Here is a 16,378-nt window from a genome sequence, read left to right on the forward strand (position 1 = left end):
GCTTTCAGGCACCCAGAGACCACGCTGTGTTGGAACACCATCCTGCTGCAGGAAAACCAACCTGGGTTTGGTTTGCACATCATTTCTGGTCGTATTCAAGCTGGAAAGCAAAAACCTCCTGTTTCTTCCCAAACAACAGAAAACAGGACCACGGCCGTTAGCACCAAAAGGATTTTAAATGAACAGTTCCAGGGAGCGCCTTTCAAATCATAAAATTGGAATTTTACATAAAAGTGTGTTTACAAAGAGTTTCTGCTTTACACTCAGCTCTGCCCATCACTGACCAGAAGTTCTATACATACAGACCAGCGCAGCTGCTTCAACCACTTGCAAGAAGACTGCAGAATTTATTTAAGAAATAAAAAGGATTTCCTGCTTCCTTGACATACTCTTCAGCCTGTTGAGAGGGAGGCACCCGCCGGCTCTGAGGCCCAGGGAGCACTAAGCTTTTGGAGAGAAGGGGTACTGTGGGTGCCACCAATCCAGGAGCCGCACGCTGTGCACGGGGTCCAGCACAACCTGCACTCCCTGCTCCAGGCGCGGCTTCCTGCCGTTGCGAACCGGAGCGTCCTGGAACACCAGGCGCACGCGATGATGCCTCATGTCTGTGCTCACGTTGATGGTGAACTGCAAGAAAAAGAGAGCAGGAGGTGCCTCAGGAGATGAAAGAGATGGAGTTCTTCACAGTAGGCTCTGAATCGACAGCACTGGATTCAAACCAGTTCTCTCTGGCTGGCAACTCCAAATATGACCACTACCAGAAGTGAACTGGAAGCAAGTGGCTGACAGAGAAATCTGGAAATCACTGCCCTGCTTAGTCCCTAACAGGGGTGTTGGGTCAATGAGAAGCTCACCATGACTGGGCTGCACCCTCAGAGTGTAAGCAGCAGGGCAGGGAAGGGATTCACCCCCTCTGCTGTGCTCTGGGGAGAACCTCTCCCTGCAGTCCTGATCCAGCTCTGGGGCAACACCACCAGAGGGACATGGAGCTGTTGGAGCGAGGCCAGAGGAGGCCACGGAGATGCTGCGAGGGCTGGAGCAGCTCTGCTCTGGAGCCAGGTGAGAGAGCTGGGCTGGGGCAGCCTGGAGAAGAGAAGGCTCCTGAAGGGGAGACCTGAGAGCAGCTCCAGTGCCTAAAGGGGCTGCAGGAAAGCTGGAGAGGGGCTTGGGACAAGGGCCTGTAGGGACAGGCCAAGGGGAATGGCTTGAACCTGCCAGAGGGGAGACTGAGATGAGCTCTTAGGCAGAAGCTCTTCCCTGTGAGGGTGCTGAGGCGCTGGCACAGGGTGCCCAGAGAAGCTGTGGCTGCCCCATCCCTGGCAGTGTTCAAGGCCAGGTTGGACACAGGGGCTTGGAGCAAGCTGCTCTATGGAAGGGGTCCCTGCCCGTGGCAGGGCTTGGAGCTGGAGGAGCTTTAAGGTCCCTTCCAACCCAAATCAGTCTGTGAATCATTCTGTGAGTCTATATACACATGGGAAGAGTCTGGCCATACAGGGTTTTGCACTCAGATTTTACTGCCATAAGGTAAGGTGGTATTTTCTTGAGGAAGGAAGACCTCTTCTCCTGCATCCCTTCCTCTCATACCCTACTGGAGTACTAGCAGCTACCCTGCCCCCAGATGCTGCAACAACTACAGCTCATTCTCTACATCATCTCTATCTGCTGCACCAAATAGGGAAGAGCTGACAGAAATGCAGAAGCTCAAATGAGGAGATCCTCAGCATTTCCTCTCATCATTAAGATTCCCAGAACTGGTTTGCTGATGCACCAGCGTCATTTACACACCACTAACGAGGAGTCCTCTGCATCTCCTTACACCTGCGAAGTCTGCAGAGCAGCCTTCTCCAACACTTACCAAGGTAAACGTCATACCCATGACTATTGGCACGAATATGAAGTTGAAGGTGGTGATCTGCAGTAGACAGCAATCCTGATCTGGATTTGTATGGACTTCTTCATACTGAATGGGTGGCTGGAGACCTTTGCAACACTTGCTCTTAAATCTGGGAGACTTGAAAGAAAGAGACTTATTTAGTGAAGCAGGATGCTATGATGAGAGTTTGGCTGCCTCTCACCCATGCTAACAGGTTCCCAGTGCATTCCCATACCCTGGGGCAGAGCTTGACTTAAACAACAAAACACCATCACTCAGGACAGGCAATCTCATTTGCAGGACCATTTCTTTAGAGGGGAAAGCTGCAGAATTCCCAAGGTTGCCTGAAAGTATTTGCTCCTCCCAGGAGCTGGAGATTTTCATGGGCAGTGTTGGATTTCTTCACTTCTCTGGGCAATCTTTCCAATGGGAAAACCAGATGGTTCAGATTTTGGTCTATATTTTGAGCAATGAAGTCAAACGGTCTTTGGGTTTGGGTAGTAATCAATGACCCAAAGATTAGACTATTTGGGATAACAAATGATGCAAATCTTAAAGTGAAAGAAGGGTAGCAAAGTTAAGATTCTAAATACAGCCTGAAAACTGAGGGTAGTTCAAAACATGCTTTAATTTACCAGGGGAGTCAGTTTCCATTTGGTGTCTGAGCACATAACAAGTTTCCACCTTCCTTTCTACCACCCAAAAAATTCCTTTCCTCTTCAAAACCAACTCACAGCCATTCTGGTTCTTCTTTCATACCTGCTTTTTGAACTTGAAGTTGAATTCCCACATTGCTTCTTGTCTGTTCCCTTCAATCTTTTTGCACCAGAAAAGCAGACACTGAGGTGGAAAGAAAAGAAATACAAAACTGAGGAACCTTGAGGCACCACTTTAAGGAAGTTTTAGCAGAGCAGAAAGGCTTCCACTGACAAACACAGTTACACAGGAGCAGTTAGGAACCATTTATTCAAATGAATTATGTTCAAAGAACACACTCAGCAGCTCAGGACTCCCAGTTCCGAGTTGGCCAACTCGTCATGCAGCTGGATGATACAATAAGGAGCACTGACGTGCTAAACAAAAAACCCCAGCGCACACTTTGCCCCTTTCCTAAGGCAGAGATGAGCAGAACAGATTCACCCACTTTACCCAACCACCAGGAACTGCCACTAAACTGGACGCCAGGCAGGACTGAAGTGAGGAACAACTGAAAACAGAGTAAGGATTGAAAGGCGAGGATCCAGAGGGAAATACAAATTCCAGTACACAAGCTATGAGGTGACAGATGATAAAGTTCCTAAGCCACTGTGGTGTCAAAAGAAGGTCTTGGCATCACTAGGCACTGATGGTCAGACTTCACAGTATAAAAACCACCTCCAGGATAGCATGGGCTGATCAACCTCCTGTCCCTTCTTAAAAGCAGATGAGGAAAGGGCCTCAAACAGCATCAGAGCTAGCCAGCACTCACACACCAGGAGTCCTCCAACCTAATCCAGTTACCTCCGTGTGGTCCACAGGCTCCATCCCAGCATGCAGCACTCGCTCTAGAGGAGTCTCAGCAGAGCTCCTGTATTAAATTGAGTAGGAGGGCAATTCCCTGTCTACCAGTGAGTAGAAGCAAGTAGCCTTCAACAGCCAAGAAAAGAATCTGGCACATCGGTGCAGCCATCACTGCAAGTGTTTCCACACCACAGATGCCAGCCCGCCACAGCTGGTCTTATCTCTGAACAGTGTCAGCAGGAAAAGGAAGACTAATATGGGTAAAGACAACTCCGCATGACCCATTCACTGTCTCTCCCACTCCAAGAGACGGTCTGACTGCACTGCAGGGCGAAGCACACATTTCATTTCATTCCAGGATTGCGTGACCCCAAACGAAACAAAGCCAGAGCCAACCTCCACCACGGGGGCTCTGTAACTAGAGCCTAGGGGTGACAAGAGAGCCTTTACTTCAACTCTGAGTCATGTCCATAAACGAGAGTCCTTAAAGGACCTTTACCTCAACTATCCTCATGAGGTGAACAAAGCAGCTACGTGGAGTCAAGCTCAGGAACATGTATCAGGTAGCCTCCACCCGGGAGGTTACTGACAGAAAGGTTCTCCAGTAACTGAGAGTTACTGAGGTGAGCAGCAGATGCTGCTGAGTTCAACTCCACCAGCAGCAGCATTTGTGGTGCACCTGCAGAGACAGCCTGGTCTAGCAACTTGTTTGGTCATGGCAAGTAGTGAAGCACAAAATGGTCAGTACCTCCTAAAGGGCAGAGGATGTCGTCCCCGCGTCAGCCGTCCTGCCCTTCAGACGCGCCGTGCGGCTGCCGCTCCGCCAAAAATAATGGGGGTCTCTTTAAAGGGCAAACACTTCTGCTGACACCATAACAGCTCCAGTGTCCCACACAAGCTAGGCTAGGGAAAGAAAAAAGGAAATTAAAGAGGAAAAGCTGGAGTTGGTAACACCCGGGGCTGGGGGCTCCTCTTGCCACATGCACTTTCTGTAGGCATCTGCCATTAGTTTCAACGACCCGTAAAGGTAGAACCAAAGCCCATGAAAGCCAGAACGTGGGGAGGAGGCAATGGCAGCTCCTCCTCCGTACCAGCCGTGCCCAGGCATTTCTGTGCACGGTAACACAGGTGGAGCTCGGAGTCTTGCAGTGGAGTAGTGCAGCAAGACCAGGCTCACGTTTCTGCTCCAAGGGGTTAGGTCAAACAAGCCTTGTCACCATTTAATTTCCTTTTTTACAAGCTGCATAATAAAGGACTGCACCCAAAGGACCTTCCTCACACCGTTAGTACAGTAGAAGCACTAGCAGTGGGCACCAAAGCCGTTATGATGTCAACGTGAATGCTTCCAAAATGCTGACCCTGCCAGCACCATTTCATGGTTTCCTACAGCCACGCCACAAGCTCCAGCAGTGGTGGGAAGTCAGACCCAGGAGGATTAAGGTTAAGTTGGCATTTCCTAGAAATGTTTTGCTTTTTGGTTTTCAAGAGATAGGATACCCAAAGCGGAGGTTCGGGACGAGAATGAAGAGCTCTGGATGCAGAGATAAGACTGCACGTAGAAGTGTGTGCTGTTCTGCTGCTCTGCAGCACCACCTGCTTGTGGGACTGCTGGATGCACCCGGAGCCATGTGACAGTCGTTTCCAGTATCCACCAGGAGAGGAGGGAAGAAAGGAGGGATGTCACATACAGATCGATGAGGTTGCTCTATTTAGCATGGAAAAGAAGTCCAGCTCTTGAATCAAAACTACCTCAGTTTGGCCCCCAAAACCTCCTTCAACAAGCTTCTGATTTTGGATTTGGAGGGTGAAGGATTCACATTGCTGCTTAAGCTGCTCACAGAGTATCAGCCAGTTGCAAGTTAAACCCAAACAAGAGACGCAGAGGCGTTTCAGAGTTAATGGTCTACAGCAATTAAAGAGGAATAGATATGCAAGTGCTCCAAGCTGGGATAGCAAAGGGAATTGCCTGCCCACACCAGCCCAACACAACTGCAGCCCCAGTCCCAAAGCAGACACTTGCCATGCTCACAACCTCGCTGCCCTCCTTGCCCAGACCCCGAGCCGATGGATGACCTACAGGAGCGCGGTACGAAAGGATGCCCTTTAAGAGGCTACCAGTGGCACTTCTCATCTCTCCAGATGCCTGCTTGGAGAAAAGATGTATTCTGGCAGACAGTGTCAGAATAAAGCAGAAGATATAAAAGCTGATCCTACTACAACCTCCTTTCAGCAACAAATTTGCAACAGGGGAGGAGAGAGCTGCAAATAACCCTAGCAGTTCTGGCATTCAGTCAGCAAGTGCCTTTTTGCTGGTATAAAGATGTGGTAGGAATTAAAGTGGAAGTTACCCAGAAGTGTAACCAGAAACCTCTGCAGTAGCAGCTCTACAAGTAACCAGTGTACTTTTTAAAATGACTATTCAGAGTTGGAAGTCATCCCACAGCCAAGTTTCACTGGCACCATCTAAACATGGTCCATTTTAATTCTAGAAAGGGAACGAAAAAAACCCAGAAAGAGCAACCTCTCAGACATACCCAACTTCCTCAGCGGTTCCACTTACTCTGGAATTTTTTAAAGTGCTGGGAGTACTGTCTGGAATAGCTGGATTCCTGGAGACTCGAGCTGCAAAAGGCTCGTACATGTGGTACAGCGACCGGATGACACACGCTCGGAGGCAGTGCAGCTTCTCCATAGACTCCGGGCGCAGGCGCAGGGGCAGGTATGCGTCCAGACTGTAGTGCCTGAAAAGCCAACAACAAACCCAGCCCATGCTGAAGGGTTACAATGGCAGAGATGTGCAGAGGAGAGCTAGGAAAGAGATGCACGTGGAGAGAAAACTGAATATCTGATTGATCAGAGGACCTCTGGTCAGCTCTGAGTGCTTCAAGCATGCTGCACTGCTCTACGTGAAATCGCATGACAGTCTTAAAGGCTTCACCCATATCAGACAGGTATACACAGACATCATCCTACAATTCCCCAGTAATTCCTTGCAGACAGTTTGTCCAGAGAGCCCAGATGGTGTTTTAGCTGCAGGATGCACAAAGACCTGCAGATTCCTGCAGGCTCTCAAGGACTCACTTTAGCAGAGTGCAACTGCATCCCTGCAGACAACTACCTGAGCTGTCTGCCTGTGCTTGAGGGTCATTCCTTGATCCACTGCCAAAGGAGCCTTTGCGAGGGAACTTCACACTAAAAAACAGGGGTGAGGATGACTATGGCTGCTATTTGATCCCCACTCCACCTGCCTGCTCCTCGTGGACAAAAGACACAGAAATGTAAAGCAAATGTTCTGTCCTGAAAGTCAACAGTGTTGTGCACCAGGACAGAGGATTTGGTTCAAGTCTGACCACCTCTTTGCTTTCCTTTTAATTTATCTATTTATTTACTTTTATTTCTGCCACTGAGACAGCTCCAAAATGCCTTAGCTCCTTCTCAGGCCACTCTAATTACAGGAAGGTGGCCATGGTCAAAGCTTGAGGCAGGGCAAACTTTCCATCAGTGATGTCTTTCAGCAAGGTAACGGCACTGACTCTAGTGTAAGCACTTTGAGTGCTTTACAGCCAAAGCACACTGTTACAAACCAAACCAAGTAGGCCATGGCAAGCAGGAACACACATCATACTTAAGAGATTATATACAGGAATATGTCACACAGATCCATCTCCAGATATAAAGCAGATGCAATATACCACAACCCCTTGCCAGATGAGGCCCCCATCACTATATCAATAAGCAAACATTCTAGGACAGTAGCCAAGAGGGAATTATTTCCTTATTTACAGCACCACAGAGCTAGTCACTGCTGAAGCACTCCTATAGTCTTTAGAATCTCACCTTCTGTAGAGCCTGGTCCAAAAGGCAGCAGTGCAAGTAACAGTCCAGGCTTTCTTGCAAATCAAAGAGAAGCGGACAATGTCCTCAGGGCGAATGTAGGAAGCCAACAGCAGCCAGATATCAATGGGGTATTCTTCTCCACCACCCCCATCAGGATCTTCTAAAGGCAATGAAGGTATGTTAGCGTAGTAAGTGACCTCTTTATCAAGTCTTATCTAGAAGCATGTACTTTACTACTGGTAGCACAGGGTAAGCAGCTGAAATATGTATAGACATAGGGTCAAACACACCCAGGTTAATACAACTTCATTACCACTGCTACTGGTTTTCATCAGCATGCCCTTGCCCATCCACACAACCATTACGCTTGCCCTTTGCTGGATAGACGCCATCATTTATCCCTGCCACACTGTCTGCACAAGTATGATAAATGGCAGATTCAAAGAGTAATGCAGGCTGACAGGTCCTCTGGAGGTCTCTAGTCCAAACAGCCCAGCCCAAAGCAGGCTGGATGAGATCCTTTTGTTCAGGATCCCATCCCATCCAGTTCTGACTGTATCCAAGGATGGAAACCCCACAGCCTTTTTGGACCCTATTTCAATGCCTGACACTTTCACAGCTGAAAAATAACACTGAAGTGAAGAAATAAAAATTGATGGCAAATACAGAGGCAGCTTTATGTAAAGCAGGGCCAAGCTCATGGGTTTTTATCAAAACCCATTTATCAGGTCATTTAACTTCAACTTCATGAAAGCTCATTTAACAGGCCAGCAAAAAATGCTTTGCACTAGAAGTCCCTGAACATTACGACATTGCCAAGCTTGTCAGGTCTTTGTTCAAATGGTCACAGTATTTTGATAGAAGCTCTGCCAGGGAGAGCAAACAACTCTCTGCAACTGGCTGATCAGCTGCTTCTCTTAAGTCTGATTTCATTAAAGCTTCTTGGAAGGGAATGGCCCATTCTTCCTCCCAGAGGTGTCAGAACTGATCAACCAGAACTGAAGGCACAGAAACACCTTCATTCCTGCAGTGGGTTTAACACACCTTTTGCCACAGACAGTGCTCCAAAAATACCTGTAAAGAACATAACTAACTAAACAATACTGAGCATTAAGAACATTAAGACAACATATAACCTGCTTATGGTGCTAACAGAAAAACTTCAAAGTTTGTGAATAGGTGGCATAAAGAAGGTGTTTAAGAACTTGAGGGTGCCAGACCTAATCCTGAGGCAGCAGGCTAATAGCAAAGGGCAGTACTTTAGTCCCATGTGATAATTGCCAAAGTAAGCTCTGCATGTAATCTCTTCCCTGCACCACTCTGGATTTATGGCAGGCACACCCACAATGGGCTGTCACATCCACTTTGCTGTTTCATCTTACTCAAGAAGCCATCAAACTACAACTGCGGAACTGCAGAGCACAGCCAGAAGCATCCCTGGTCTCTTACTGGTTTGTTCCCTCCCTAAACACACAGCAGAACTAAGCCAAGGTTGGGACAGACCAGAATCCTGTCCTTCCAGACTGCTAACTCCCATAACTCCGGCCACTCCTTATTTTCCCAGAATTCTGAAGCATGTCTTAATAAAACAGATTAAACTCCTATCCCAGAGGAGTGCTGTGCACCTGCAGTCCCTGACGGATGGCAATGTGTTACATAAATCAGTATCAACGTTAAGAAAGTTAAAGCTATTCTTAAGCTCAAGAAACCAAGTCAAACTTGGTTTCTCAACCTGGAAGTAACCTTCCTTCAAAACTCCTGCAAGCTCACTCCACAGTGGAGCTGAACAGTCCATTGCTTCCACTGCAATGCAAATTGCTTTCTAGAGCTGCACAAAGTGCTGAAGGCTACAGCTCCCTGGCATCACCTTACCACAATGCCACTAGGGCCAAGTTCACTTGCTTGCTGGAAAAAAAGCCCTCTACACTCATTTGTAACAAACCACAGCTTGGGAACACCCTAATGACAGAGCCTGTGTTCTGCCAGCCAATGCATCATGGACAGCAGCAGTTTCTTCCCCAAAGCAAACATGCTCTCACCAACAAGCTCAATGAGAGAAGAACCTGTCCAGTGGTAGTTTCACAACTATTTCAAGAGCAGCATTTGTTTGCCAAGGCTCAGAGAGGTTTACTGAAAGGAAGGAGCTCTCAGGCTTTGATTTCACAGCCAAAGCTCTGCCTTTGCAAAAAGGCAACACCTCTGAGGAGCCCCAGCAGATTCAACTGATTTAACCCTTGGCATTTCATTCCTTTATGCACAGACAAGTTACAAAACGCCTCAAAGAGCCCCGTGAATAGCCGGTAATTAGCAAATATTAACATGACGTAGGCAGAAGCCACAGCAGCAGCCCCTGCAGAGCCCTCAGGAGAGGCTGGTGACAGTACAACCCTACCTTTGTGCCTTTTGCTCTTCTTTTTTCTAGAGGCAGCTCGCCCGTTGATGCTCTCTTTCGTATCCATTTCATCACTGCTGTCACAAGACTCTCCCGATACGGAGAGCACTTCCTCAGCAGGAACACAAGAAGCTTCCAAACCACAGAGGGATTTTACTAGAATGACAAGCAACCACACAGTGAGTATACCAGCAGAGAGGAGATGGTGCTCCAAACTCAGGAGGGGCTTCAGGGGAGCCACAGCTGCTGCTAAGAACTGCATGAAAGCTTTCTGGTGGGTGATACAAGCAGGTAAATCCTGAGCCCAAGATTTACCTCAAAAGATTAGCACCACTGAGTGAACTGGAAACATCATTATTCAGTTTCTTGTTTTAAAGAGTGAACAATGAGGATGAGCACCAGCACATTATGCAGGTGATCCCACTGGTTTAGCTGAAGCTGTTTACAATTCCAAATAGAAACAACACGCTCTTTCTCTACAGAGCTCATGGGTTCCCCTGCACACCAGAGCTCCCCTGCATGGCCACTGCTCAGCCTAGAGCCAGCACCTGCTCTGTAATCATTCTGTGAACACAGAAAAGATACACTCCCTTCTCAGCAGGATAAAGAGATCCTGTGGCCAATGACACATAATCCACTAATGATATAACTGGGTGCCAAGCAAGCAGGAGCTCCACTTATCCCAGATTGTAGGGAAGGGAGACTCTGGCCTAGTAAGGAAAACAGCAAGTCGAGTCAGTTGGTTTGGTTTTGGGTTGAGGAGATGTTTAGGCACATCCTTGCTGTCATTTTTAACAGGATCTGTAAACTGAGGGCTCCTTGAGGCAGAAAAGTCCACATGTGAGGCAGTAAAGACAGGTTACTCTCTAAACCTTATGCATTCATGCCAGAGGCATCCCTCACTGTCAAATAACAATGCCCTCTCTACATCACCTTTTACAGGCAAAAAGAGAGAGAAATAGATGGCTACAGGAATAGCAACAAGTTATGACACCAAGTACAGCCAAGCAAGAGAGGACAACAACTGACAGAGACTCTGAGAGAGAGTTAGAAATAGAAACCCTCATGCTCTGCAAAGATCAACATCTGAGTCGAACAGCACAAGTCCATTCATACTTCACTGTAATCTTGCAGAGGCACCTCTGTTCATCTCACAGTTATAATCTCTGCTCCATCCCTGGGGGTTAGGATGGGGAGGAGGAAAAAGCACAGGATGATTCCCCCTGGCCTTTGCTCCCTGCCCTGTGAAGCTCCCTGCCTGCTGGCACTCACAGCACCATGTTTACTTGGAGCCAGGAGGTGAGTGAGGCCAAAGGCTGAAGCTGCCGGGGCAGAGGCTGCTGTCCCCATGTCCCAGTGTGCTGCACCAGATAAGGCTGTAGCATGCGTCAGGACTGCACCAGATAAAGCTGTAGCACAGCCCCAGGCTGGGGAGGAGCAATCCTGAGGATCCCACATAAGGAGGGGAAAGCCCCAACGACTTTGCACAGCAAAGACCTGAGGAAGGGGTGGGCAGGGAGCTGCTGTGACCTGTAGTCAGGCAGGTAACATGGAGAGGAGCCAGAAACAGAGCAGGATTTCAGAAGAGGGCTTCAGCTGGACAAAGCAGGTGATGCTGGATGCAAGGACTTAGAGTGGGGCAGGGAGAAAGAAAAGACAAGAGTTTGGCAGGTATGATGCCAAAGCACAGTACTTTGAGGCAAGGTGAGAGAACATAGAAGGCTGAACAGGAGAGGGAAGCCCCAGTCTGCTACAAAGGAGGTAACAAGAGGGAGGTGCCCTCATCTTAAAAGCTTAAGAAGTAGCAGCTAAAAAGGATATTCACCAGCAACACTGCCCCATACAGCTTCCCCCATGACAGGCACTCATGCAAAGAGTGTATTTTGTTTAAATGTGAAAGATTCCAGCAACATAACAAGAGTTTTCCTAGATGAAGGGCTCAGTCTTCACTGTCAATCTCACAGCATTCACGTCCAGCCTGTGTGACCAGTTCCATTAAGAGTGGAGGCCTAAACATTAACATTTCTCAAGCAAACGGGGTGTATTAGGTCAGAATGCACTCTCCCAGCAGCTGAAAACCGAAGAGGAAGCTGATAACTAAATATTGCAACACCTTTCCAGGAAGCTCCTTGCTTATGCACTTCAGCAAGGAAACAGCAACACCCTCAGCAGGGTTCCCTCAGGGAGGGAACAGGTTTGCCAGCACTATCATATTCCCACTTCGAGGACTTTTACCGGCTAATAAAACTGGAGACAGTTTTATAGGAGGTACTAAAGCCTCCTATCATGTTAATTTCTGCTCCAAGCAGGAGATAACACCCAATAGTTAATGGGAAAAGGCCTATTGCAGGCACTGACAAAGACTCAGCAATTCTTACCACCCTTCTGCAAAACCTGCTGCCTAAGATCCCAAACACCTGATGCTGCAGAGGAACAGACTCATTCCCAGGCACTGAATGAAACGGAATCTCTCAGGCCACAGAAGGGGTGTTTCCCCCATCCCGCCGAGGCTGGCAGCGCAGGGCAGCAGCCTGGGGAAGGCAGGCTCTCGGCACACACTCACCTTCCTGCTGCACCGCGTTGGCCACGGCTTTCTTCACCCGTCCAGACTTCACGACAGCCGGGTCTGAGTTCGCATAATCCGCCACCGTCACTGCGGGAGACGGCATCAACAGGATTAGGGATTACAGCGAGGGGAGAGAAGGGCTAAAAGCCGCCATCCCTCAACGGGGGGCACAGACGCAGAAGGAACCGCAGCAGAGAGGAGCAGGCCAGGAGCCCCCCATCCTGCTCAGCTCAGGGCTCCCTCTCCCCCCACCTCAACCCCACAGCGCCTCCCCCCCCCCAGCTCCGGCCAGGGGCAGCTCTCTCCCTTCACACCCCCGAGCGGGCCCGGCTCCCCCCCACCGAGGGGCGACTGCACCGGCCTCATCTCCCCCCCCCAGGCCCGTCAGCCCCTCAGGTGAAGCCCCTTCGCCCTCAGGCCCCACCACAGGCCCAGCCCCTCCTTTCCGGCCAGCCCAGCCGCCGCTCCCTGCAGGCCCGGCCCAGCCGCGCTCTACCTCAGGCCGGGGCTCTCACCTCTCTCGGAGCACACATCATCAGCCCGGAACTTGAGGCGCTTACGGGCGCCCCTCTTGGGCATGGCGGCGGCGGCGGGCCGGCCGCGAGGGGCCATGTCCCGCCCGGGGCCGCAGCGGGGCCGCGGGGACAGCGCCACCCCGGCCCGCCCCGCGACACGCCGTGACGTCACCCCGCCGGCGCGCCGCGATGACGTCACGGCGGCTGGGTATGGAGGCGGGGGGGGGGGGGCACACAGGCCTGTGTCTGCCCTCCCCTCCCAGTCCGACCAGTAACGGGGGTCTGGAGGGGGTTGAGCCCTCCCAGTCCTCCCAGTAACAAGGGGCTCTAAGGAGATGGCTCCCTCTGCATTTGCACTGCCCAGAAGTGAAGGGCTCGGAGGTAATTGCCCCCTTACAAAGGTCTCTGGGGTAGTGGGCTCCCCAGTACTCCCAGTGATGAGGGTAACGGGGGCCGCACTCCCTGTAACAACCACCCTTCCCAGTCCTCCCAGTAACAAGGGGCTCTAAGGAGATGGCTCCCTCCCAGTAAAGATTGGGGGGGATTTGCACTGCCCAGAAGTGAAGGGCTCGGAGGTCACTGCCCCTGTACAAAGGTCTCTGCTCCCCAGTACTCCCAGTAATGGGGGCCGCACTCCTCATAACAACGACCTCTGAGGTAATCGCCCTTCCCCGTCCTCCCAGTAAGGCCTCCCTTTGCACCCCCAGCCCATGGGAGCACTCCCCAGGGCTGATGTGTGCGTGAGCCCCGTCCTGCTGCCCCCTGGTCCCTGGGTGTCCACCACCACCACCCCCCTGGCTGAACCCCACCATCCCCAGGAGCAGGAATGGAGCCGGCAGCCACCCCGCACCCTTGTGGTGGGTGAAACGTGGGCTGTGGGTGCAGCAGTGGGGGGTCACTGGGTGTAAACTGCCATGACTGTTTCTGTTGGGTGCCACCTCACTTCAAATGGAGCCATAAAAGGGGTCCAAGGCAGGAATGGCAGCCCGGAGCCTGACTGTGATCCTGGGGCCTGTGTCCCTCCGAATGCTTGTGCAGTGCTGAAAGGATTTGGGCACCACTGGGAGCAGCTGCTGGTTGGGAATCCCAGCCAATCCTGGGGGTGATCCCACTCCCTTCCTTTGGGATTTCCACAGTGGCTGCTTGGGAATCCCAGCCAATCCTGGGGGTGATCCCGCTCCCTTCCTTTGGGATTTCCACAGTAGCTGCTTGGGAATCCCAGCCAATCCTGGGGGTGATCCCGCTCCCTTCCTTTGGGATTTCCACAGTAGCTGCTTGGGAATCCCAGCCAATCCTGGGGAGTTCCCTTTGGGATCGCCTTTTGGGATCTGGCACAAGCCCTGTCCCACCCTCCCTGCCTTGACAGGCACTGTGCAGCCCCTGGTGTTCTGCCTGTGCTCCTTTACTACAAGGCCACAGGAGATGAGTTGGCTCTTGGCAGGCCAGGGCCACAGTGAGATGATTCCAGGACTGTGGCTTCAGCTCTTGTGCTCCCCGGAGCAAGGGAACACGCAGGGTACAGAGGAATCCACATTTCTTCTGCTTCCAGGCACGGCCAGGAGCTGACAGCAGAAAGAACTTCCATTCCTGCCTGGCAGAACTCCTTCAGCAGTTCATAAAATACATTGAGAGCCTTTTATCAGCAAAGAACATATCTGATGGTTGAGAAGACTTCTGATCAAGCCAGCCAGGAAAGGCCATTCCTTGACAGAAATGCTGTTTCTAATTCATCTGTTTTGAAAACAATTGGTATGAATGAAGGGCGATGGCAGATAGTACAACCAGCTCCCGGTGCTGAGGGGTTTACCCACCTCTTTGGTACTTGAAAACGTTTGCCTTGGGTTATGATTGTTATCTGAGAACTGTGTCACGGGCTTATTCTTAAACAGCAGAGGTTGTCTTGGCTTGGAAAACTCTGGCACACGGAAAACAGATGAGTTTTTACCAAGGTGTGCCAAAAGCAACGTGAAGGCAGCTATGTATCCTGGGCTGCATCAAAAGGAGCGTGACCAGCAGGTCCAAGGAGGGGATCCTGCCCCTCTACTCTGCTCTCCTGAGACCTCACTTGGAGCATTGTGTGCAGTTCTGGTGTCCTCAACATAAAAAGGACATGGAACTGTTGGAACAAGTCCAGAGGAGGCCACGAGGGTGCTCAGGGGCTGGAGCAGCTCCTGTATGAAGACAGGCTGAGGAAGTTGGGGCTGTTCAGCCTGGAGAAGAGAAGCTGCGTGGAGACCTCAGAGCAGCTTCCAGTGTCTGAAGGGGACCTACAAGGATGCTGGGGAGGGACTCTTCATTAGGGACTGTAGTGACAGGACAATGGGTAACAGGTTCAAACTGAAACAGGGGAAGTTTAGATTGGATCTAAGGAGGAAGTTCTTTACTGTGAGGGTGGTGAGGCACTGGAATGAGTTGCCCAGAGAAGTTGTGAATGCTCCATCCCTGGCAGTGTTCAGGCCCAGGCAGGACAGAGCCTTGGGTGCCATGGTTTAGTGTGAGGTGTCCCTGCCCATGGCAGGGGGTTGGAACTGGATGATCTTCAGGTCCTTTCCAACCCAAACCATTCTGTGATCTTATGATTCTATGATTCTGTGTGTCAGGCTGGCTGATGTTCAGTGGGGCTTCTCCAGTGGGGCTGATGCTGATGCTGTGTGAAGGTAGGAGCAGCAGCATATGGGCTCAGGGGGCCCAGATTCATTGCTTACCTGCTAATGCTGCCTCCCTGTGCAGTCCATGGATAGCCTCTGCCTCAAATCCCAATTTAGGGAGGAAGAGGCTCTTCCAGAGAGGGAGCCAAGGGCGAGGGTCCAGCCTCACGCATCCACCACCACTGAAATCAGGAGGGGTGATGCTTCTTATGCCCCCATGGCTTGGAGCTGGGCCTCGTCAGGGCATGGAAGGGACATGACAGAGGTTGGGGCTCTACCTGCTCCCACCTTTGCTCCCCACATGGTGGGATCCCCACATTCAGGAGGAAAGGGATGCTCAGGATCTGGCTGCCCCACAGCATGGGTCTGCCTCCCCTTGTCTAGGGACCCCTTGAACAGACCTACTCATAGGGGGCTACAGAAGCCCAAAGGATTTCCTGATAATGCTGGGTTACACTAAGGTTTTAACCCGTATGTTCACTCCTGTTCAGTTCTTGTGGTTCCTCTTCAGCCACCAAGGAAGAGAGAAAATTGGAGACCCTGTTCCTAGGGTAGTTGCCAAAAAGGTGACATAGACTGGGAATAAGATGAGAAAGCTGGGATTGGGCCATTCGTCTTTTCCAACTCCAGGCAGACCCAGATCCATGTCCACCCAGGCAGGCAAGCAGCCCCCAGCATCCTGGCCTGGATCAGCGCCAGTGCGGCAGCAGGGCCAGGGCAGGGATTGTGCCCCTGCGCTGGGCACTGGTGAGGCTGCACCTCGAATCCTGTGTTCAGCTCTGGGCCCCTCACTGCAAGAGAGACATTGAGGGGCTGGAGCGGGGCCAGAGAAGGGAATGGAGCTGGTGCAGGGCCTGGAGCACAAGTGTGATGGGGAAGGGCTGAGGGACCTGGGGGGTTCAGGCTGGAGAAGAGAAGGCTCAGGGGGGACCTGATGGCTGCCTACAAGTGCCTGAGAGGAGGATGGAGCCAGGAGGGGCTGGGCTCTGCTCCCAAGGAACAAGGGATGGGACAAGAGGAAACGGCCTCAAGCTGCCCCAGGGCAGG

At 51.1% G+C, this 16,378-nt stretch overlaps 1 protein-coding gene across 4 annotated transcripts; it reads right to left on the reverse strand.

The window, feature by feature from the left end:
- Positions 1-157: 157 nt before the first annotated feature.
- Positions 158-12,831, reverse strand: TMEM183A (transmembrane protein 183A). Of its 4 annotated transcripts, none has more exons than XM_061442798.1 (8): positions 12,684-12,831; positions 12,166-12,255; positions 9,603-9,758; positions 7,211-7,367; positions 5,934-6,114; positions 2,633-2,713; positions 1,856-2,011; positions 158-627 (listed from the first exon to the last, which is right to left on the reverse strand). In XM_061442798.1, exons 1-8 carry the CDS (start codon positions 12,778-12,780, stop codon positions 442-444), a joined length of 1,104 nt encoding a protein of 367 aa, XP_061298782.1. In that variant the 5' UTR covers positions 12,781-12,831; the 3' UTR covers positions 158-441. The 4 variants fall into 4 exon arrangements, with proteins under 4 accessions (XP_061298782.1, XP_061298781.1, XP_061298783.1 ...); XM_061442797.1 differs by having other exon boundaries at positions 7,211-7,370; XM_061442799.1 differs by lacking the exons at positions 12,166-12,255; positions 12,684-12,831 and adding an exon at positions 11,981-12,143 and having other exon boundaries at positions 7,211-7,370.
- Positions 12,832-16,378: the final 3,547 nt, after the last annotated feature.

This window comes from Pezoporus flaviventris, unplaced genomic scaffold, assembly GCF_033815535.1.
Source record: "Pezoporus flaviventris isolate CSIRO_AGI_PZ_B2104156 unplaced genomic scaffold, CSIRO_AGI_Pfla_v1 ptg000253l, whole genome shotgun sequence".
In the NCBI taxonomy this organism is placed as follows: Eukaryota; Metazoa; Chordata; class Aves; order Psittaciformes; family Psittacidae; genus Pezoporus; species Pezoporus flaviventris.

Excerpts from the sequence above, each read along its gene's own strand:
- TMEM183A (XM_061442797.1), bottom strand. The coding sequence starts at position 12,780 with ATGGCCCCTCGCGGCCGGCCCGCCGCCGCCGCCATGCCCAAGAGGGGC. Across the intron at positions 6,115-7,210 it reads TGGACCAGGCTCTACAGAAG|GCACTACAGTCTGGACGCAT; the intron begins GTGAGATTCTAA and ends TTGGCTTTTCAG. Across the intron at positions 2,714-5,933 it reads GCACTTTAAAAAATTCCAGA|TGTCTGCTTTTCTGGTGCAA; the intron begins GTAAGTGGAACC and ends TTTCCACCTCAG.